Genomic DNA, 24818 nt, shown 5'->3' with positions numbered 1-24818 from the left:
GCGGACCAAGGCGCAGCGGGTGATGAATACATAACAAATTTATTAAATGAAAGACGAAACACGAAAACACTTGAACAAACTAAAAAACAATAAACGAAGTAGACAGACCTGAACAAACGAACTTACATAAGAACACGAAGAACGCACGAAACAGGAACAGACTACCTAAAACAAACGAAACAGTCCCGTGTGGTGTAACAGACACAGACACAGGAACAATCACCCACAAACAAACAGTGAGAACAGCCTACCTTAATATGGTTCTCAATCAGAGGAAACGTCAAACACCTGCCTCTAATTGAGAACCATATCAGGCAACACCTTAACCCAACATAGAAAACACATAACATAGACTACCCACCCCAACTCACGCCCTGACCAACTAAACACATACAAAAACAACAGAAAACAGGTCAGGAACGTGACAGAACCCCCCCCTCAAGGTGCGAACTCCGGGCGCACCCCTAAAACTCAAGGGGAGGGTCTGGGTGGGCATCTGTCCGCGGTGGCGGCTCCGGCGCAGGACGAGGACACCACTCCACCATTGTCTTTGTCCCCCTCCTTAGCGTCCCTTGAGTGGCGACCCTCGCCCCCGACCATGGTCCAGGAACCTTCACCAAGGCCCCTCCTAAATAGAGGAGACAACTCAGGACAGAGAGGTAGCTCAGGACAGAGAGGTAGCTCAGAACAGAGAGGTAGCTCAGGACAGAGAGGTAGCTTAGGACAGAGGGACAACTCTGGACTACTGGCAGCTCCGGACTGAGTGGCAGCTCCGGACTGGAGGGCAGCTCCGGACTGGAGGTCAGCTCCGGACTGTAGGGCAGCTCCGGACTGGAGGGCAGCTCATGACTGGAGGGCAGCTCATGACTGGAGGGCAGCTCATGACTGGAGGGCAGCTCATGACTGGAAGGCAGCTCATGACTGGAGGGCAGCTCATGACTGGAAGGCAGCTCATGACTGGAGGGCAGCTCATGACTGGAGGGCAGCTCATGACTGGAGGGCAGCTCATGACTGGAGGGCAGTTCATGACTGGAGGGCAGCTCATGACTGTAGGGCAGCTCATGACTGTAGGGCAGCTCATGACTGGAGGGCATCTCTGGCAGCTCCTGACTGGCTGGCGGCTCTGGCAGCTCCTGACTGGCTGGCGGCTCTGGCAGCTCCTGACTGGCTGGCGGCTCTGGCAGCTCCTGACTGGCTGGCGGCTCTGGCAGCTCCTGACTGGCTGGCGGCTCTGGCAGCTCCTGACTGGCTGGCGGCTCTGGCAGCTCCTGACTGGCTGGCGGCTCTGGCAGCTCCTGACAGGCTGGCGGCTCTGGCAGCTCCTGACTGGCTGGCGGCTCTGGCAGCTCCTGACTGACGGACGGCACTGGGCAGGCAGGCAGCTCAGACGGCGCTGGGCAGACGAGCAGTGCAGGCAGTTCAGACGGCGCTGGGCAGGCAGGCAGCTCAGACGGCGCTGGACAGACGAGCAGTGCAGGCGGCGTTGGGCAGACGGCCGACTCTGACCTGCTGAGGCGCACAGTAGGCTTGGTGCGTGGTGCCGGAACTGGTGGTACCGGACTGGAGACACGCACCTCAAGGCTAGTGCGGGGAGCAGGAACAGGGCACACTGGACTCTCGAAGCGCACTATAGGCCTGGTGCGTGGTACCGGAACTGGAGGTACCGGGCTGAGGGCACGCACCTCAGGGCGAGTGCGGGGAGAAGGAACAGTGCGTACAGGGCTCTGGAGACGCACAGGAGGCTTGGTGCGTGGTGCCGGAACTGGAGGTACTGGGCTGGAGACACGCACCATAGGGAGAGTGCGTGGAGGAGGAACAGTGCGTACAGGGCTCTGGAGACGCACAGGAGGCTTGGTGCGTGGTGTAGGCACTGGTGGTACTGGGCTGGGTCGCATCTCAGGGCTAGTGCGGGGAGCAGTAACAGGACGCACAGGACTCTGGAGACGCACAGGAGGCTTGGTGCGTGGTGTAGGCACTGTCTTAACCAGACGGCTAGCACGCACCTCAGCACGAGTATGGAGAGCTGTTCCCGGTGACATCAACTCCCCGACACGTTCAGTCGGGCGGATGTCGTACCTTATGCACCAAACCAGTACATCCCTCATAACTCTCTCCTCCAATTTCCCCATTAACTCCTTCACTGTCTCTGCGTCGCTCACCTCCAATACCGCCCTGACCGGCTCCTTACGGTAAGCAAGGGGAGTTGGCTCAAGTCTACAACTTGACCCAGCTTCACTCCCTTTTATCCCCCCCCCCAAGAAATTTTTGGGTGAGCCTCTCGGGCTTCCAGCCGCTCTGCCTTGCTAGCGCCTCATAATGCCGCCTCTCCGCTTTCGCTGCCTCCAGCTCCGCTTTGGGGCGGCGACACTCTTCTGGCTCTGCCCAGGGTCCTTCTCCGTCTAGAATTTCCTCCCATGTCCATTCCTCCTTGTACCACTGCTGCTGTCGCTGCTGCCCGTTAACCCGCTGCTTGATCCGGGTTTGGTGGGTGATTCTGTAACGTTCGTCTTGTGGTGAATGAGCGGACCAAGGCGCAGCGGGTGATGAATACATAACGAATTTATTAAATGAAAGACGAAACACGAAAACACTTGAACAAACTACAAAACAATAAACGAAGTAGACAGACCTGAACAAACGAACTTACATAAGAACACGAAGAACGCACGAAACAGGAACAGACTACCTAAAACGAACGAACAAACGAAACAGTCCCATGTCGTGTAACAGACACAGACACAGGAACAATCACCCACAAACAAACAGTGAGAACAGCCTACCTTAATATGGTTCTCAATCAGAGGAAACGTCAAACACCTGCCTCTAATTGAGAACCATATCAGGCAACACCTTAACCCAACATAGAAAACACATAACATAGACTACCCACCCCAACTCACGCCCTGACCAACTAAACACATACAAAAACAACAGAAAACAGGTCAGGAACGTGACACACTTGTCATTTTTAATAAATGTTCAATTTTTTATTGGTTTTCCTGTATCTGTACATGAGCCCTTAAAACACAGTCCATTGTACAAAATAGTTAATTCCCAAGCGAGGGACATGACACAGAGATGAACCTCCAGCATTCATAAGTCTTGTTAAGTACATGAGGGCAAATGTAGTCATGACAGCTACATGTTTTTTTATACATAGGACAGGAGTTTACAGGTTTTTGTTCCAGCCCTTCACTAACACCTCATTTAACCAAATGTGGTCTAAATTGAAGACTTGCACGCAGTGCAATCCGCTGGGACAAAAAAAATCACATCTGTATTTTAGAATGAGCTTAATACATTAAAATGTCCTGACATATATGCATCATAAACAATAACATGGGTGAATCTATTTATATTTAACATTCATTAAGATGTTGCACACTCCTTAATAAAATCCTGAGATATGGTGATTATCCTGGTGGCTGGGAGGTTCCCAACAAGTTCAATAGATCTGCAGGGTGTCAGGGTGAGATGTCCTTCAACCTGGAACAAGCAGAGACAATGGGGGAGAAAGTAACCTCACTGCTCAAATTTCAGTACTGGTTCATGTTGTTGAAGCCACAACTACCTTTATTAATGTGCAATCTAATTGTTAACAGTTTTGCATATTTTTAGGCTTGGTCCGTTGTTAACAGTAAGAGTAGAATAACAGCCACTAATTTTAACTAGTACCACCAAACCCAATCGTACAACACAATAGGGGAAGGGAAAGTGACAAGAAAAAGTTAGCTAACATTAGCTAAACAGACATCAACAGAATGCACAAATAACTTGGCTGGCTGGCAAGCCTACATTGAACTGAACACAGCTTGCTGCATTTCCAAAAAATGTTCATCAGATGTTGTTAACATTTTAAACATGTTTTACCTAGAATTAGGCATGACTGTTTTCTCCTGCCAAGGCAATGCAATGCGGCGAAACACAAGCTAGCAAGTTTAGCTTGTTGGCAAGTTTAAAAACTTCAGAATTTAAACATTGCTAAATCTACGATTAGGCCTAGTTAGCTCATTAGTTAATCTCTAAACAGCTGATAAGTAGATCGCCTTTCTAACGATAGCTAGCTATCGCGTCCGACTTGGCAACAGGCTGATAAACAACAGTTACTCAACATTTAGAATTCATATGAAAGTAATATGTTGAACATTTGAACATAATTTGTTTAACAAATTAATGTTATACTCACAGTTATTGCTTATTCTTCTGGATAGCCTCTCCAGGGAAGGATACATTGGATGCTGCCTTCAAAAACCGCCCGAATGAAGGCGCGTTAGAAGTCACGATTTTAAGGTACCTTGGGCTTTAGACATGCCAATTTTGACATCCTGCCTAGAAATGGTGCCTCAAAAGGCAGCATCCTTGTCGATTGGGATATAGTCTACATAGCTTAGATGCTTCATCAGAAACAACAGTTCCTTGGGCTGTATTATCTATCGATTCAGAAAAATATTTTGATAGACTAGAATGGTCATATCTCTGGTCTGTCTTGGAACATATAGGAATTGGCTTCAATTTCATTAATATGATTAAAATGCTATATGCCAATCCCTCAGCCAAAATTATAACAGGTAATATCTGCTCTGCTCCATTCAGAATCACTAGAAGCAGCAGACAAGGCGATCCAACTTCGCCTTTGCTATTCATATTATCCATGGAACACCTGACCCAGGCCATTCATCAGTCGAAAAGAAATGACACCAATTTCTCTCAAATCACTTTATCTAATTTTACGCAGATTACATTTTACTACAGTATATCTAGACAATGTATCTCAATCGATCCCTAACGCATTGAAGATCATACATCAATTCAGCTTAACCTCGAGTTATAAAATGAATCTAACCAAATGAGCTCTACTGCCTCTCAAGTCCTCGATGGGGGACTCCATCTCTACTTATGGAATCCCAACAATTTTAAATATTTGGGTGTAGATATATTTCCATCCTTAGATAAAACCATTGGTGTCTCCTACTGTCCTGGAAGAGATGGATCTTCACTGATGATCCCTTAAGCAATGCAAACTACGCTTTAGTGCTGTTATTGCTCACACAATCTCTATTTGGCACAAAATTGAAAAAAAATGTAACTGTGAATCAAAATGGCATGCCCATACTCCAATATTTCACAATAATGCCTTGAGATCTGGAAGGTGGCCTTGTGCATCCCCCCAATGGACCAAATGTGGAATCTGCACCCTTGCCGATATCATGGACAGTAATGATTTGAGAATATTCCAAGTTCTGTAAGATACAGACACATTACCAAACAACTCCTTTTTTTCTATATTTACAACTTAGGTCAGCTATGCTGGCCTCTGGAGTCCCTTGGGGAACTCAACTACTGAACCATCCAATGATAGGGTTTATAAATAAATTATCTGGACTCCCGAAAGGACTGATCTATATAATACAATATATATATACAAAAGTATGTGGACACCCTTTCAAATTAGTGGATACGTCTATTTCAGCCACACCCATTGTGGACATGTGTATAAAATCTAGCACACAGCCATGCAATCTCCATAGACAAATATTGACAGTAGAATGGCCTTACTGAAGACCATAGGACACGACCTTTCCGACAAGTCAGTTAGTCAAATTTCTGAGATCTGCCCCGGTCAACTGCAAGTGCTGTTATAAGTCGAAACATCTAGGAGCAACAATGGCTCAGCCACGAAGTGGTAGGCCACACAAGCTCACAGAACGGAAAGCCGAGAGCTGAAGCGCGTAGCGAGTAAAAATTGTCTTGTCCAGGAGCGTGTGTTGGTTTGTGTGTGTGTGTGTTTATGTTTGTGTTTGTGTGTTTGTGTGTGAGTGACACTCATCTGTCTCTCTTATCAGCAGGAGGTTCATGCAGGCAGGCTGATACTAACCAATGGACAGCACAGTTAAACAGTAGTAGGGTGAGTGGAAATAGATACTTACTGTATAGTATAGTATAGTGTAGTAGAGTATAGTGGGGCGGCAGGTAGTATAGTGGTCAGAGCATTGGGCCAGTAACCAAAAGGTAAAAATCTGTCGTTCTGTACCTGAACAAGGCAACTAACCCGCTGTTCCCCGTCATTGTAAATAAGAATTTGTTCTTAAGTTCTTAACTGACTTGCCTAGTTAAATAAAGGTTAAATAATTTACAAAAATAAAGATATATATATACATATATAGTATGGCATGGTATGGTATAGCATGATACGGTATGGTATGGTAAAGCATGATATGGTATAGTATGGTATGGTACGGTATAGTACGGTATGGTAGAGTACGGTATGGTATAGTATAGTATGATATGGTATAGTACTGTATAGTATGGTATAGTATAGTAGGATATGGTATAGTATGCGATGGTCTAGTATAGTATGGTATAGTATGGTATGACATAGTAGGATATGGCATGGTATGGTGTGGTATAGTATGATATATTATGGTATGGCACAGTATGGTGTAGTATAGCATGGTATGTATAGTATAGTATGGTATGACATAGTAGGATATGGCATTGTATGGTGTGGTATAGCATGATATGGTCTAGTATAGAATTGTATAGTATAGTATTGCACTGTATGGTATAGTATAGTATGGTATAGTTTGGCATGGTATAGTGTAGTATGATATGGTATAGTATGGTATGGTATATCATGATATGGTATAGTTTTAGTATAGTATAGTATTGTATGGTATGGTATGGTATAGTACGGTATAGTATGGTATGGTATAGTATTGTATGGTATAGTATGATATACACAGCTGTCATCTAGTGGCCAAAATCTAAATTGCACCTGGGCTGGAATAATACATTATGGCTATTCTCTTGCATTTCAAAGATGACGGTACAAAAAAAATAAATGTTTTTTTCTTTGTATTATCTTTTAAGAGATCTAATGTCTTATATTCTTCTACATTCACTTCACATTTCTACAAACTTCAAAGTATTTCCTTTCAAATGTTATCAAGAATATGCATATCCTTGCCTCAGGTCCTGAGCTACAGGCTGCTACATTTGGGTATGTCATTTTAGGCGAAAATTGAAAATTTGTATGTGGAGGCGTCACCGTCACCGCCTTAATTATGTTTTTTATTTTTTATTGTCTAATAAATTCAATCAGTCAATCTGTTTAGCCTGCTAGCCCTGAGAACTGCTAGCCTTTCCAGTCATACAACATTATCTGTGTCATCAATAAAGACCACAGAGCTTTAACACCAGAACCGCTAAAGAGGTCATTTGGACAGCTGATGAATTTAAAACAATAATTACTCTGCCATTTCTAAAGTCATGCCCCCCCTCAGTCCTTGACCTTTCTTAAATAAGTCTATGTAACACACTGTCAGTGATAGAATCTTAACATCACAACAGAACTGAAGTTATAACCAGTTTTAGGAGGGCATGTCATTTTTTGGTTTTCCCCCGTTGCTCCTCCTTCTTCCGACAGTAGGACCTGCTCCACCACTCCTTCTCCCAACAGTAGGACCTGCTCCACTCCTTCTCCCGACAGTAGGACCTGCTCCACTCCTTCTCCTGACAGTAGGACCTGCTCCACTCCTTCTCCCAACAGTAGGACCTGCTCCACTACTTCTCCCGACAGTAGGGCCAGCTCCACTCCTTCTCCCGACAATAGGGCCTGCTCCACTCCTTCTCCCAACAGTAGGACCTAATCCACTTCGTCTCCCAACAGTAGGACCTGGAGACCCATGGGGCGGCTCACAATTGGCCCAGCGCTGTCCGGGTTAGGGGAGGGTTTGGCCGGCCGGGATTTCCATGTCTCATTGTGCTCTAGCAACTCCTTGTGGCGGGCCAGGGGCCTGCAAGCTGACCTCGGTCATCAGTTAGACGGTGTTTCTTCCAACACATTGGTGCGGCTGGCTTCTGGGTTAAGCAAGCGGTGTGTCAAGAAGCAGTGCGGCTTGGCAGGGTCGTGTTTCGGGGACGCATGGCCTTCGACCTTCACCTCTACCGAGTCCGTAGGGGAGTTGCAGCGATAGGACAAGACTGTAACTACTGTTGGATTCGACATTTTGAACATCGAGATATTAAAGACATGATAGATCAGACGCTTAGTATAGTAAAAGAGACTGGGTCTCTGTAGAAAGACAAATAGCTGTGGAATGTGTTGGAATGTGTTGAGGGTTGGGAGCAGAGCACCGTGTTGATACAGGAAAGACTGATTGACATCTGTGGATTAGATGAAGGAGCGGTTTAGGTCAGGAGGTGAGGACAGATTCTCATAAGGGAGTATTAAAGGTTTGGTATCCTGTTACCCTCTTTACTCTCTTCCTGTAAGACCATAAAATGTAGGGATTGGAGAGAAGGAGGAGTGTCTTAAGTGGGATATAAATATCTGGATGGGACAAATGTTGGGTTGTCTGAATTACAGCCGTACAGAACCTTTGGGAAGATTTAAACTTGGTTAAAGCTACTCTAGTGTCTGTGGGTTATTTACTCTGAAATATAAGAACCTAACAGATGGCGAGCTAGCCAGGAGTTCACCACGATTTGTAGTCAAACCAAAGAGTCCAGATGAGTGGAGCAGAGCTGGCAACAGACAAGGTAGGCTACTTCCTATATCTGTTTGTACCGCCCGGGGTGTAGTGGGTGAGAAGTCAGGCGCAGGAAGCAGAGAGTTCAGGGTAGTGCTAACTTTTAATGCACCACAACGGTGAACATACGCCAACCAAAACAAATGCCCCAAACACGGGGGACTAAAACAGTCCAGCAAAAAACCCAAACACATGGGAAAACCGTGACACACAGGCGTGTACACATGTACATCGAACAATCCCGGTAAATAAAGCCCAACCAATCAGCCTAAAACAAACACAGGTGAAACCAATAAACAGAAAAGGGGAAAAGGGATCAGTGGCAGCTAGTAGGCCGGTGACAACGACCGCTGAGCGCCACCCGAACAGGAAGGGGAGCTACCTTCGGTTGGAGTCGTGACACTGTTTCCACTCATTTTGACATCTTGGGGAGATGAGAATCGTTGGCTGAACTAATTATGGGATACGGACCTGGAGAGCCAAAGTTTAATTTTAACGGCCCATTGTGTAACGACCGGTCGTAGTTTTCTAGTAAATGGTAAGGCCCGAAAGGTAAACTCATACAGGCTGGTACCTGTAGGGTAAGTCCTAGGGGGTAACTCCCTAGTAGGTTGGTTCCTGCTAGTACTATAAAGTCAATAGTAAATCACAGAGGGGTAATGCCTGTGATTACTATTAATGAAGGGTAGGTTCCTTTTAAGAATATGTCCCAAGTGGATGTTTTCCTCTGCGAGATCCAGATAAAATATAAGAGCCTATTATACATGAAGGGTAGGTTCCCTGGAGGATAGGTCCCAAGCGGAGGTTTTTCTCTGCGAGAGCCAGGCTTATAAACGTTGAAGGGTAGGTTCCCGTTAAGGATAGATCCCTAGTGGGGGTATATCTCTGCGAGATCTGTAAAAAGGACAAAAGTCCCCGTTGCAATGAGTTTTAAGACGAGAGTTCTCGAAAATAGTGAGTTAAAAAACGAAAAAGAAAACATAGGATATTGGAACACTGCTTGATTTACGTGTAGTAGCAGTATCAATATGGAGAGAGGTTGGGTTATGCCCTATGAGAGATGATGTGGGTTATCAATAACAGTGATATTTGAGGAAGTACTGGAATAGGACATGAAGTCCTGTCCGTATTCTCCAGTAATAGGTTCGCAGATGTTTATGGTATCGGTTCTAATACAAGGTATTAAGTGCCGTGACCAATTAATTATTATCTGGGGAAGTGTGTAGTGCTTTCTTAGAAAATAGTTAATAGAAGGTGTATATAATAGATGGGAGTTAAGGAATCTAAGATACCCTGGACACCGTCGGGAGTGTTATAACTAGTGATATGGCGACCAACGGACCGTTTCTCCCTGTAATATAGAGATAGCGGAATTTAATAAAGCCATGTAGGTGCTAAAAGAAGCGCACGCTCATTCTACCAATTCAGCTGGAATATGGGAAAAATGTATCAAATTAGAAAAAATTGGACAACATTTTCCTGCTGTCGGAAAATTCAAATTAAATAAAGAATTCAGGGAGGCAATTATGACTTGGCACAAGGACATAAAACCAGAATCAAAAGCTCAATATACCAGCGTTTTGATGTCAGCATTCTACCAACAGAAAATGCATAACGATAAACCGAGAAAGTGTAACACCAGTACGCTAATACAGAAGGACTGGAAACGGGAGTGTATTGATCAAATTTGCGCTTCTGCTTTGATGACGGGGTTGAACCCTGTGATCAAAACGATAATTGCGGGGGGAGTAGATTTAATTCGAGACCATGTTTTGAGAGTGGAATATGACTCCGCTCACCTCGCAGACGTGCGAGGGGTTAATAGGACCATAGAGAAAAGCACTGAATGTAGTTTCAATGGCCAAGATAAAACTAAGAAACGTAGCTGAAAAGCATCAAAGCGTAGGGAGACCGAGTCCTGTTTTAGGTGTGGGACTATTGGTCATTGGAAAAGGGCGTGTAAAGTGGGTATGGAGCCCGCTCTATTCAGAGAAAATGTTGCCAGGCAAGCATTAGCATCATTTTCAACAAATCCTCCGGAAAGTAGAAGGAATGGAACTTTCACCAAGCGGTGTATAGTCTCTGTTCGATCGTGGTACATAGAGATTACAGTTTCTATGTGAAGGAAGACGTATGAGATAACGTGTTACCTAACTGTTTAGTAAAGTCCAGGGATTAAATATTGCGGGATACCTTACGATGAGAAATTGGCTACCTTTGCCACAGGAAAACTTATTTTGGGTTGAAGATTCTAGGCGAAATGCCAGGGGAATGGATTCTAACAGGCTGACCACAACGCTTGTGTCGCGAGCGAATCCTGCCTCTCCCATCTCCTCATTGGTTTATAGAAGCAGGTACCCACGTGCCATCTCCTCATTGGTTATACCCACGTGGGTAATTGAAAGACAAACTGTTTTGCCGTCGGCATAGTAATACTATGAAAGTTTAGATGCCAATCACCATATAAGTTCAAAGATGAAAAAGCCTGGAAGGAGGAAAGATGACTAGAAACGATTAGGTTGACCGTTTTATGTGTGGATGAATTGTTGGAGTAGAGGACCTTGTGCATTTCAGGTAAAATAAAAACTCAACGTTTATATCCCAGGACAAATTAGCTAGCAACAGCAAGCTAGCTAAATAGGACAAATTAGCTAGCAAGTGCAAGCTAACTAGCTTAATAGCCATAAATGTTTAATGCTTATCGACCCTTCCCCAAATTAATGTAATTGGTTCAGTTTGCTTTGATATTTTAACCTGCACGTAGTGATCGCGTTTGGTGTAGGGGGACAAAATAAATGTATGCACGATTGTGCACGATGGCCCACGATGGAGCATGCGCACAGCCAGTTTGGGTTCCGTGTAAAGGTAACACATTTAAATTATATGGCCAAACTGCAGAAGGCTTTAGGGTTTGCTTAAATCATTAGACATGCTATGTGGTTTTATTTTGAAATAAATGTACTTTTGATGTCATCTCATTCTGTAATGGAATTCTAGAATGGACAAATGGGTGGAGGGGTCACGAGGAATTAGTATAGGGGTTGCCAAACCTAAAATTAACTTAACATTTTTTTTATGTGGTATGATGGTTATGGAGAACCACATGGGGAAAAGGAGACCAGTGAATCGTTAGAGTCGGTGGAGAGATACTGTCGCCGTGTTGTGGGATTTATTGGATGGGGTCTTTTCAATTCAGTTAAAACGGGTATGCAGGAGGATGAAATGTTTTGAACAGGTATTTAAATGGTTTCTGAAGGACAGGGAAAGAAAGGGAGAGGAAACATTTTAATGGTGTCGAAAGCTCTGAATATTAAAAATTCCTAATGAAGAATGATCAACTTCATTATGCATTAAATAGACAGGGGGATTTCATTAAATGAATTCTTGAGAAACACTCTCTATCCAAATTGTACCATTACTTTAGGAGATTATTATTATTTCCGTAGGGAGTTATAAAGAGTTGCAATTCTAAGTTGATTAGTTATTCGAATTGGTTTATTTTTGATTTAACATGTTTTGTTTTTAATCACGTGTTTGAAAGGGAAAAATTACCAGTTCCCTGAGGTCCTGGTCTTTGGGGTACTTATACAGTGGTACTGTGTTTCGGCTGCATATAGAAAGGAAAATATATGTTAATAAGGGATGGCAGTTACTTCAAATGGATTGTGATATATGTATTGCTGATTTCATGTTGGGTTTTTGTTTTGATACAAATATCACCAGATTGGGATCCTGGAGTGGGGATTCTGCGAGGGGTTAGGGTGCAGATTGGGATCCTGGAGTGGGGATTCTGCGAGGGGTTAGGGTGCAGATTGGGATCCTGGAGTGGGGATTCTGCGAGGGGTTAGGGTGCTATCTTCAGGATCTTCCTAGAGGTCGCCAGTAAGGGAGTATGGACTAATTTAGAAAATGTTTTTTTTTTTTCAGTAACATTATGTTATGCTTTTTGACATTTGTCTTAAAGATGTTATTAAGAAAATGTTAATGTCCTAATTCGTCATATAGTCAATGTTTGTCTGGTTTCCTGAAACAGAAATGTAATGAACTTAACTGTTTGTTATGATCTGTGCTTTGTTGAGGTTATCATGGAAGGTGACGTCAGATCGTGTCTTAATGCATGGTAGGAATAATTTGACCATAGACAGTGTGTGTAAACCTCAAAACCCTCCCTAACCGGCTGAAGAAAGTGCGACAAAGGCGTGCAATGAGAGACAGGGACTTTTACCATTCCTATCTGAGTCCGAGCCATAAATCAGGACCGGGGTGCTGAGAGACAATGACTTTTACCACTCCTATCTGAGTCCGAGCCATAAATCAGGGCCGGGGTGCTGAGAGACAATGACTTTTACCACTCCTATCTGAGTCCGAGCCATAAATCAGGACCGGGGTGCTGAGAGACAATGACTTTTACCACTCCTATCTGAGTCCGAGCCATAAATCAGGACCGGGGTGCTGAGAGACAATGACTTTTACCACTCCTATCTGAGTCCGAGCCATAAATCAGGACCGGGGTGCTGAGAGACAATGACTTACCACTCCTATCTGAGTCCGAGCCATAAACCAGGGCCGGGGTGCTGAGAGACAATGACTTTTACCACTCCTATCTGAGTCCGAGCCAGAACCAGGGACGGGGTGCTGAGAGACAATGACTTACCACTCCTATCTGAGTCCGAGCCATAAACCAGGACCGGGGTGCTGAGAGACAATGACTTACCACTCCTATCTGAGTCCGAGCCATAAACCAGGACCGGGGTGCTGAGAGTGTGTGGAGTGAGCGTGGAGAGAGAGAACATGCTCAGGTGAGAGACTTGTGTACGTGGGGGAAACGGAAGTATCTAAGTGGATATTAAAATCGGGACATTATCAAGGGCCATGAAATGTGACAGGCAAAAGTTACATGTGCCGTTGGGAAAATGAACTGTAAACAATATCTGAGGTGGGGTGGTGGTATACGCCCTGCTAACTATTTAAACTGAAAATGCATTGAGATACTGATCTTTCTTTACCAGGCCAGTCATGACAGGAAAACAGGGACAAAGGGGGGGCTGTAATGAGAAGAGTTATGACCAGCAATAAAAAGTTGTTTATAAATGTATGTTCTAACAGGGATGATGTGTGCCAAGTTGATAAACTGGAATTTGAGCCTTAGTCTCAAAGTAAGCACTGAGGTCAGTCATTCTAAATTTGGGTTGGATTATTTATAAAATGTTTTAGTTGTGATGGGGATACAGCGAGAGAGAATTGCTTAAGCACGATGAGGGGTGGATACGCTGCCAACATTTATGTGGCTGAGTCTCCAGAAACGTATCTCTAAGCGTCATCCTGAGTTGGAGGTGGTTTGTTTGGGGGAAGCACTGGATGATCGCTTGGTACAAACATGAAAGTTGTTTTTGTTTTACCCTGTATTCAGAATGTTTATGCTGCATCGCCATCAATGAGTGGTGCTACGTTATTGAACGTGTACGTGGTTTCTTTTCTCTTTTCAAGTCAATATGTTTTTAGGTTTCGTGGAACATGAGGGTGTTCATTGTTCCAGAGGAGGGAATGATGTATATTGACTAACTGATTTGAGAATGTGCTAGTATGTTTTTAACTGTAGACAATGCATTAGGAGTATAGTGTGTCATGGGTTAGATGTAATGATAGAGGAGTATCATTCCCCAGAGACTGTATATGGTTACAGGAGATAGCTCATAGAAGAGGGAGAGCAGCTAACTGTACACAATGTGGGGATTTATTTGAACATTACACATACCTAGATCATGTTGAGAGTAGACGAGATACCAGTGGCATTTCAGACACTATGGTAAACTTTCAGGACACCTGTGACTCAGTTTTGTTAGGTTGGATATTATTCCCAACTCATAAATTTTTCTCAAATTTTTAACAGCCGGTGAACATTTCTCAGATTACATGCAGGAGGTATTCTTACGGCAGGCACTGTAGGGACAGTAACAGAAGGAGCTGTAGGGACAGTAACTGAAGGAGCTGTAGGGACAGTAACTGAAGGAGCTGTAGGGACAGTAACTGAAGGAGCTGTAGGGACAGTAACTGAAGGAGCTGTAGGGACAGTAACAGAAGGAGCTGTAGGGACAGTAACTGAAGGAGCTGTAGGGACAGTAACTGAAGGAGCTGTAGGGACAGTAACTGAAGGAGCTGTAGGGACAGTAACTGAAGGAGCTGTAGGGACAGTAACTGAAGGAGCTGTAGGGACTGTAACTGAAGGAGCTGTAGGGACAGTAACTGAAGGAGCTGTAGGGACAGTAACTGAAGGAGCTGTAAGGACAGTAACTGAAGGAGCTGTAAGGACAGTAACTAAAGGAGCTGTAGGGACAGTAACTGAAGGAGCTGTAGGGACAGTAACTGAAGGAGCTGTAGGGACAGTAACTGAAGGAGCTGTAGGGACAGTAACTGAAGGAGCTGTAGGGACAGTAACTGAAGGAGCTGTAGGGACAGTAACTGAAGGAGCTGTAGGGACAGTAACTGAAGGAGCTGTAGGGACTGTAACTGAAGGAGCTGTAGGGACAGTAACTGAAGGAGCTGTAGGGACAGTAACTGAAGGAGCTGTAAGGACAGTAACTGAAGGAGCTGTAAGGACAGTAACTAAAGGAGCTGTAGGGACAGTAACTGAAGGAGCTGTAGGGACAGTAACTGAAGGAGCTGTAGGGACAGTAACTGAAGGAGCTATAGGGACAGTAACTGAAGGAGCTGTAGGGACAGTAACTGAAGGAGCTGTAGGGACAGTAACTGAAGGAGCTGTAGGGACAGTAACTGAAGGAGCTGTAGGGACAGTAACTGAAGGAGCTGTAGGGACTGTAACTGAAGGAGCTGTAGGGACAGTAACTGAAAGAGCTGTAGGGACAGTAACTGACGGAGCTGTAGGGACAGTAACTGAAGAAGCTGTAGAGACAGTAACTGAAGGAGCTGTAGGGACAGTAACTGAAGGAGCTGTAGGGACAGTAACTGAAGGAGCAGTACTACTAGCGTAGGATGCTATATTGATAGCATGGAATTGGACTACTGAGCAAATGAGATGTATTGTATGTACTTGGTACCCACCAACTCTCATAATGAATACCCACCAACGCTCATGAAGAACACCCACCAACTCTCATAATGAATACCCACCAACACTCATGAAGAACACCCACCAACTCTCATAATGAATACCCACCAACGCTCATGAAGAACACCCACCAACGCTCATGAAGAACACCCTCCAACGCTCATAATGAACACCCTCCAACGCTCATAATGAATACCCACCAACGCTCACGAAGAACACCCACCAACTCTCATGAAGAACACCCTCCAACGCTCATAATGAATACCCACCAACGCTCATAATGAATACCCACCAACACTCATGAAGAACACCCTCCAACGCTCATAATGAATACCCACCAACGCTCATGAAGAACACCCACCAACGATCATAATGAATACCCACCAACTCTCATAATGAATACCCACCAACACTCATAATGAATACCCACCAACGATCATAATGAATACCCACCAACGCTCATAATGAATACCCACCAACACTCATGAAGAACACCCTCCAACGCTCATAATGAATACCCACCAACGCTCATGAAGAACACCCACCAACGCTCATGAAGATCACCCTCCAACGCTCATAATGAATACCCACCAACGCTCATAATGAATACCCACCAACGCTCATAATGAATACCCACCAACTCTCATAATGAATACCCACCAATGCTCATAATGAATACCGACCAATGCTCATGAAGAACACCCACCAATGCTCATAATGAATACCCACCAACTCTCATAATGAATACCCACCAATGCTCATAATGAATACCGACCAACGCTCATGAAGAACACCCACCAACGCTCATAATGAATACCCACCAACTTTCATAATGAATACCCAGCAAAGCTCATGAAGAACACCCACCAACGCTTATAATGAATACCCACCAACGCTCATAATGAATACCCACCAACTTTCATAATGAATACCCAGCAAAGCTCATGAGGAACACCCACCAACGCTTTTAATGAATACCCACCAACGCTCATGAAAAACAACCACCAACGCTCATAATGAATACCCACCAACACTCATGAAAAACAACCACCAACGATCATAATGAATACCCACCAATGCTCATAATGAACACCCACCAACGCTCATCATGAATACCCACCAACACTCATGAACAACACCCACCAATGCTCATAATGAATACCCACCAACGTTCATAATAAATACCCACCTATGCTTATTATGAATACCCACCAACACTCATGAAGAATACCCACCAACGCTCATGAGGAACACCCACCAACACTCATAATGAATAACCACCAACCCTCATGAGGAACACCCACCAACGTTCATAATGAATACCCACCAACGCTCATAATGAATATCCACCAACGCTCATAATGAATAAATGAGGAATACCCACCAATGGTCACAATGAATAATCTCCAACCCTCATGAGTATATTCCTATAAAGGCAGTGTATGTGATGACGTTTCTGTGTGTTGGTTAATTGGACAGAGTTGTTGTTGTGGTGATTAAAACGGACCTTGAATGTTAGTGCGCTCTCAGAATAACCAGGAGGGAGTAACAGCACGATGGCTAAAAGACCACTAGAGCGGACTGTTCGCGGTCAGATATCTCATATAAGGCACTGACCTGACTCATCCATATGTCTTGTAATACTGTTGTAGCTACTGGTGTCTGGTTATTTTCAGACTGGTTATTACCAAACCATATCCCAATCTGAACCTGAGCCTGGCTTAACCCTGATAGAACAAATACCTAGCTGAACCCATGGCTTCAGGCCCTTTTTAGAATATTGGGATAGGAGATTTCCCTGTGAGCTCAGTTTGACGGCCATTTGGAGTTCCTTACCTGAAAGTCAAGGTTAGGGTTGGGGTAGGTGTATATCTACCTGAAAGTCAAGGTTAGGTTTCGGGTAGGTGTATATCTACCTGAAAGTCAGGGTTAGGTTTCGGGTAGGTGTATATCTACCTGAAAGTCAGGGTTAGGGTTGGGGTAGGTGTATATCTACCTGAAGGTCAAGGTTAGGGTTGGGGTAGGTGTATATCTACCTGAAAGTCAGGGTTAGGGTTGGGGTAAGGTAGGTGTATATCTACCTGAAAGTCAGGGTTAGGGTTGGGGTAGGTGTATATTTACCTGGAAGTCAGGGTTAGGGTCGGGGTAAGGTAGGTGTATATCTACCTGGAAGTCAGGGTTAGGGTTGGGGTAAGGTAGGTGTATATCTACCTGAAAGTTAGGGTTAGGGTTGGGGTAAGGTAGGTGTATATCTACCTGAAAGTCAGGGTTAGGGTTGGGGTAGGTGTATATTTACCTGGAAGTCAGGGTTAGGGTTGGGGTAGGTGTATATTTACCTGGAAGTCAGGGTTAGGGTTGGGGTAGGTGTATATTTACCTGAAAGTCAGGGTTAGGGTTGGGGTAGGTGTATATCTACCTGAAAGTCAGGGTTAGGGTTGGGGTAGGTGTATATCTACCTGAAAGTTAGGGTTAGGGTTGGGGTAGGTGTATATTTACCTGGAAGTCAAGGTTAGGGTTGGGGTAAGGTAGGTGTATATTTACCTGGAAGTCAGGGTTAGGGTTGGGGTAAGGTAGGTGTATATCTACCTGGAAGTCAGGGTTAGGGTTGGGGTAAGGTAGGTGTATATTTACCTGGAAGTCAGGGTTAGGGTTGGGGTAGGTGTATATTTACCTGAAAGTCAGGGTTAGGGTTGGGGTAAGGTAGGTGTATATTTACCTGAAAGTCAGGGTTAGGGTTGGGGTAGGTGTAGGTGTATATCTACCTGGAAGTCAGGGTTAGGGTTGGGGTAAGGTAGGTGTATATTTACCTGAAAGTCAGGGTTAGGGTTGGGGTAGGTGTAGGTGTATATCTACCTGAAAATCAGGGTTAGGGTTGGGGTAGGTGTATATCTACCTGAAAGTCAGGGTTAGGGTTGGGGTAGGTGTATATCTACCTGAAAGTCAGGGTTAGGGTTGGGGTAAGGTAGGTGTATATTTACCTGAAAGTCAGGGTTAGGGTTGGGGTAAGGTAGGTGTATATTTACCTGGAAGTCAAGGTTAGGGTTGGGGTAAGGTAGGTGTATATTTACCTGAAAGTCAGGGTTAGGGTTGGGGTAAGGTAGGTGTATATTTACCTGGAAGTCAGGGTTAGGGTTGGGGTAAGGTAGGTGTATATTTACCTGAAAGTCAGGGTTAGGGTTGGGGTAAGGTAGGTGTATATCTACCTGAAAGTCAGGGTTAGGGTAAGGTAGGTGTATATTTACCTGAAAGTCAGGGTTAGGGTTGGGGTAAGGTAGGTGTATATTTACCTGGAAGTCAGGGTTAGGGTTGGGGTAAGGTAGGTGTATATTTACCTGAAAGTCAGGGTTAGGGTTGGGGTAAGGTAGGTGTATATCTACCTGAAAGTCAGGGTTAGGGTAAGGTAGGTGTATATTTACCTGAAAGTCAGGGTTAGGGTTGGGGTAAGGTAGGTGTATATTTACCTGGAAGTCAAGGTTAGGGTTGGGGTAAGGTAGGTGTATATTTACCTGAAAGTCAGGGTTAGGGTTGGGGTAAGGTAGGTGTATATTTACCTGAAAGTCAGGGTTAGGGTTGGGGTAAGGTAGGTGTATATTTACCTGAAAGTCAGGGTTAGGGTTGGGGTAAGGTACGTGTATATTTACCTGAAAGTCAGAGTCAGGGTTGGGGTAAGGTAGGTGTATATTTACCTGAAAGTCAGGGTTAGGGTTGGGGTAAGGTAGGTGTATATTTACCTGAAAGTCAGGGTTAGGGTTGGGGTAAGGTAGGTGTATATTTACCTGAAAGTCAGGGTTAGGGTTGGGGTAAGGTAGGTGTATATTTACCTGAAAGTCAGGGTTAGGGTTGGGGTAAGGTAGGTGTATATTTACCTGAAAGTCAGGGTTAGGGTTGGGGTAGGTGTAGGTGTATATCTACCTGGAAGTCAGGGTTAGGGTTGGGGTAAGGTAAGTGTATATTTACCTGAAAGTCAGGGTTAGGGTTGGGGTAAGGTAGGTGTATATCTACCTGAAAGTCAGGGTTAGGGTTGGGGTAGGTGTATATTTACCTGGAAGTCAGGGTTAGGGTTGGGGTAGGTGTATATTTACCTGGAAGTCAGGGTTAGGGTTGGGGTAGGTGTATATTTACCTGAAAGTCAGGGTTAGGGTTGGGGTAGGTGTATATCTACCTGAAAGTCAGGGTTAGGGTTGGGGTAGGTGTATATCTACCTGAAAGTTAGGGTTAGGGTTGGGGTAGGTGTATATTTACCTGGAAGTCAAGGTTAGGGTTGGGGTAAGGTAGGTGTATATTTACCTGGAAGTCAGGGTTAGGGTTGGGGTAAGGTAGGTGTATATCTACCTGGAAGTCAGGGTTAGGGTTGGGGTAAGGTAGGTGTATATTTACCTGGAAGTCAGGGTTAGGGTTGGGGTAGGTGTATATTTACCTGAAAGTCAGGGTTAGGGTTGGGGTAAGGTAGGTGTATATTTACCTGAAAGTCAGGGTTAGGGTTGGGGTAGGTGTAGGTGTATATCTACCTGGAAGTCAGGGTTAGGGTTGGGGTAAGGTAGGTGTATATTTACCTGAAAGTCAGGGTTAGGGTTGGGGTAGGTGTAGGTGTATATCTACCTGAAAATCAGGGTTAGGGTTGGGGTAGGTGTATATCTACCTGAAAGTCAGGGTTAGGGTTGGGGTAGGTGTATATCTACCTGAAAGTCAGGGTTAGGGTTGGGGTAAGGTAGGTGTATATTTACCTGAAAGTCAGGGTTAGGGTTGGGGTAAGGTAGGTGTATATTTACCTGGAAGTCAAGGTTAGGGTTGGGGTAAGGTAGGTGTATATTTACCTGAAAGTCAGGGTTAGGGTTGGGGTAAGGTAGGTGTATATTTACCTGGAAGTCAGGGTTAGGGTTGGGGTAAGGTAGGTGTATATTTACCTGAAAGTCAGGGTTAGGGTTGGGGTAAGGTAGGTGTATATCTACCTGAAAGTCAGGGTTAGGGTAAGGTAGGTGTATATTTACCTGAAAGTCAGGGTTAGGGTTGGGGTAAGGTAGGTGTATATTTACCTGGAAGTCAAGGTTAGGGTTGGGGTAAGGTAGGTGTATATTTACCTGAAAGTCAGGGTTAGGGTTGGGGTAAGGTAGGTGTATATTTACCTGAAAGTCAGGGTTAGGGTTGGGGTAAGGTAGGTGTATATTTACCTGAAAGTCAGGGTTAGGGTTGGGGTAAGGTACGTGTATATTTACCTGAAAGTCAGAGTCAGGGTTGGGGTAAGGTAGGTGTATATTTACCTGAAAGTCAGGGTTAGGGTTGGGGTAAGGTAGGTGTATATTTACCTGAAAGTCAGGGTTAGGGTTGGGGTAAGGTAGGTGTATATTTACCTGAAAGTCAGGGTTAGGGTTGGGGTAAGGTAGGTGTATATTTACCTGAAAGTCAGGGTTAGGGTTGGGGTAAGGTAGGTGTATATTTACCTGAAAGTCAGGGTTAGGGTTGGGGTAGGTGTAGGTGTATATCTACCTGGAAGTCAGGGTTAGGGTTGGGGTAAGGTAAGTGTATATTTACCTGAAAGTCAGGGTTAGGGTTGGGGTAAGGTAGGTGTATATTTACCTGAAAGTCAGAGTCAGGGTTGGGGTAAGGTAGGTGTATATCTACCTGAAAGTCAGGGTTAGGGTTGGGGTAAGGTAGGTGTATATTTACCTGGAAGTCAGGGTTAGGGTTGGGGTAAGGTAGGTGTATATTTACCTGGAAGTCAGGGTTAGGGTTGGGGTAGGTGTAGGTGTATATCTACCTGGAAGTCAAGGTTAGGGTTGGGGTAAGGTAGGTGTATATTTACCTGGAAGTCAGGGTTAGGGTTGGGGTAGGTGTAGGTGTATATCTACCTGGAAGTCAAGGTTAGGGTTGGGGTAAGGTAGGTGTATATTTACCTGGAAGTCAGGGTTAGGGTTGGGGTAAGGTAGGTGTATATTTACCTGGAAGTCAGGGTTAGGGTTGGGGTAGGTGTAGGTGTATATCTACCTGGAAGTCAAGGTTAGGGTTGGGGTAAGGTAAGTGTATATTTACCTGGAAGTCAGGGTTAGGGTTGGGGTAAGGTAAGTGTATATTTACCTGGAAGTCAGGGTTAGGGTTGGGGTAAGGTAGCCAGGCGGAGCGAGAGTTCTCCTGGTACTTGAATGGGCCACCGAACACACGGGTGATGGCACTGAGGTTGAAGGCACACACCGCAGACGCTGCTATGCTATTCCTGTAGGGGGGAGGAGAGGGAGAGAGATACATATAAATATATATACACTACCAGTCAAAAGTTTGGACACACCTACTCATTCCAGGGTTTTGCTTTATTTGTACTATTTTCTACATTGTAGAATAATAGTGAAGAAATCAACAATATGAAATAACACATATGGAATCATCCAGCTTCATGAGGTAGTCACCTGAAATGCATTTCAATTAACAGGTGTGCTTTCTTAAAAGTTAACTTGTGAAATGTATTTCCTTCTTAATGCATTTGAGCCAATCAGTTGTGTTGTGACAAGGTAGGTTTGGTATACAGAAGATGGTCTTTTACCAAATAGGGCTAAATCCATATTTTGGCAAGAACAGCTCAAATAAGCAAAGAGAAACGACAGTCCATCATTACATTAAGACATGAAGGTCAGTCAATCCGGAAAATTCCAAGAACTTTTAACGTTTCTACAAGTGCAGTCGCAAAAACCATCAAGCATTGTGATGAAACTGTCTCTCATGAAGACCACCACAGGAAAGGAAGACCCAGAGTTACCGTTGCTGCAGAGGATACGTTCATTAGAGTTACCAGCCTCAGAAATCAGCAATTAACTGCATCTCAGATTGCAGCTCAAATAAATGCCTAACAGAGTTCAAGTAACAGATACATCTCAACATCAACTATTCAGAGGAGACTGTGAATCAGGCCTTCATGGTCAAATTACTGCAAAGAAAACACTACTAAAGGACACCAATAAGAAGAAGAGACTTGCTTGGGCCAAGAAACACGAGCAATGGACATTAGTCCTTTGGTCTGATGAGTCCAAATTTCAGATGTTTGGTTCTAACTGCCGTGAGACGCAGAGTCAGTGAACAGACAATCTCCACATGTGTGGTTCCCACCGTGAAGCATGGAGGAGGAGGTGTGATGGTGTGGGGGTGCTTTGCTGGTGAAACTGTCTTTGATTTGTTTAGAATTCAAGGCACACTTTACCAGCATGGCTACCACAGCATTCTGCAGTGATACGCCATCCCATCTGGATTGGGCTTAGTGGGACTATAATTTGTTTTTCAACAGGACAATGACCCAACACACCTCCAGGCTGTGTAAGGGCTATTTGACCAACAAGGAGAGTGATTGAGTGGTGCATCAGATGACCTGGCCTCCACAATCACCCGACCTCAACCCAATTGAGAGGGTTTGGGATGAGTTGGACTGCAAATTGAAGGAAAAACAGCCAACAAGTACATGATTCCATATGTGTAATTTCATTGTTTGGATGTCTTCACCATTATTATACACTGTAGAAATTAGTAAAAATAAAGAAAACCCTTGAATGAGTAGGTGTGTCCAAACTTCTGAGTGGTACTGTATATATAGTATATATAGAGAGAGATAGATTAAGAAGCCAACTAAGCAGACACAATGCTAGCTGACTGGTATATACCTCTATATCTGTCCCTACCAGATCGTGTCTGTGGACTCAGATCCCACTGTGACTGATGGATGGTCTAATGTGACTATAAATTTAACACCGGGCTTCAATTAAGAGGTTCTGCCTCTCTGGCTAAGTGTACAGATCGGGCCTGATGAATAGCTTTGACTTTTCAAACTGTCACTTTAACAAGAACATGTCTTCTCTAAGATATTATAAAATAACATGAGAGAAACTAGTCTGAATCCAACTGTCGAACTAAACGCGAGAGAATGGTGATAGTATAATATGACTGTTCATTATCAGCTGTACCTGAAGGATACTTCAGTGTTTGGGCCACTTCAAGGTTTATTGACCATAATACGAATAGCCATGAAGGAACCTCTAGGCAGAGTACACAGTGGAGGCTGCTGGGATGAGCTATGAGAGGACTGACTCATTGGAATGGCTGGAATGGCATAAATGGAACTGCATCAAACATGTGGTTTCCATACGTTTGATGTGTTTGATACCGTTCCATTCATTCCATTACAATGAGCCTGTCCTCCTATAGCTCATCCCACCAGCCGCCTCTGGAGTCTACCCTCTGGCTGGTATCTCTGACCATAGCCTTGTCCTGCCCATTGTGACAGAGTAGGTCGGCACAGGCCCATGTTAGAGAGGGTAAAGTGTGTGTCTGTGTGTGTCTGTGTTTCTCTGTATGTCTCTGTGTCTCTCTGTGTTTCTCTGTGTTCCTCTGTATGTCGCTGTCTCTGTGTCTCTTTGTGTTTCTCTGCGTGTCTCTCTGTATGTCTCTGTGACTCTCTGTGTTTCTCTGCATGTCTCTCTGTGTGTCTCCCTGTGTGTCTCTGCATGTCTCTCTGTGTGTCTCTGCATGTCTCTGCATGTCTCTGTGTTTCTCTGCATGTCTCTCTGTGTCTCTCTGTGTTTCTCTGCATGTCTCTGTGTGTCTCTGTGTCTCTCTGTGTTTCTCTGCATGTCTCTCTGTGTGTCTCTCTGTGTGTCTCTCTGTGCTTCTCTGCATGTCTCTCTATATGTCTCTGTGTTTCTCTGCATGTCTCTCTGTATGTCTCTGTGTTTCTCTGTGTCTCTCTGTGTTTCTCTGCATGTGTCTCTCTGTGTTTCTCTGAATGTCTCTGTGTGTCTCTCTAGGTCTCTCTGTGTTTCGCTGCGTGTCTCTCTGTGTTTCTCTGCATGTCTCTCTGTATGTCTCTGCATGTCTCTGTGTTTCTCTGCATGTCTCTGTGTCTCTCTGTGTTTCTCTGCATGTGTCTCTGTTTTTCTCTGTATGTCTCTGTGTGTCTCTCTGTCTGTCTCTGCGTGTGTCTGTGTGTCTCTGTGCGTATCTGTGTGTCTATGTGTATCTCTGTGTCTCTCTGTGTCTCTGTGTATCTCTGTGGTTCTGTGTATCTCTGTGTCTCTGTGTATCTCTGTGTATCTCTGTGTCTCTCTGTATGTCTCTCTGTATCTCTGTGTATCGCTGTGTCTCTGTGTTTCTCTGCGTGTGTATGTGTGTCTCTGTGTTTCTCTGTGTCTCTGTCTCTCTGTATGTCTCTGTGTGTCTCTGTGTATCTCTGTATGTCTCTGTGTATCTCT

General features: G+C 44.6%; 1 protein-coding gene across 1 annotated transcript in view; it reads right to left on the bottom strand.

The window, feature by feature from the left end:
- Window positions 1-24818, bottom strand: part of LOC120050435 (semaphorin-5A-like) — a 275882-nt gene that overhangs the window by 165226 nt on the left and 85838 nt on the right. The window contains exon 8 of the mRNA XM_038997025.1: window positions 21670-21805. Within this exon, the coding sequence (XP_038852953.1) occupies window positions 21670-21805 (136 nt within the window). The remainder of the gene's footprint in view (window positions 1-21669; window positions 21806-24818) is intronic.

Source organism: Salvelinus namaycush, chromosome 7, assembly GCF_016432855.1.
Source record: "Salvelinus namaycush isolate Seneca chromosome 7, SaNama_1.0, whole genome shotgun sequence".
NCBI classification, from domain to species: Eukaryota; Metazoa; Chordata; class Actinopteri; order Salmoniformes; family Salmonidae; genus Salvelinus; species Salvelinus namaycush.
This window is presented reverse-complemented; position numbering and strand designations above follow the sequence as displayed.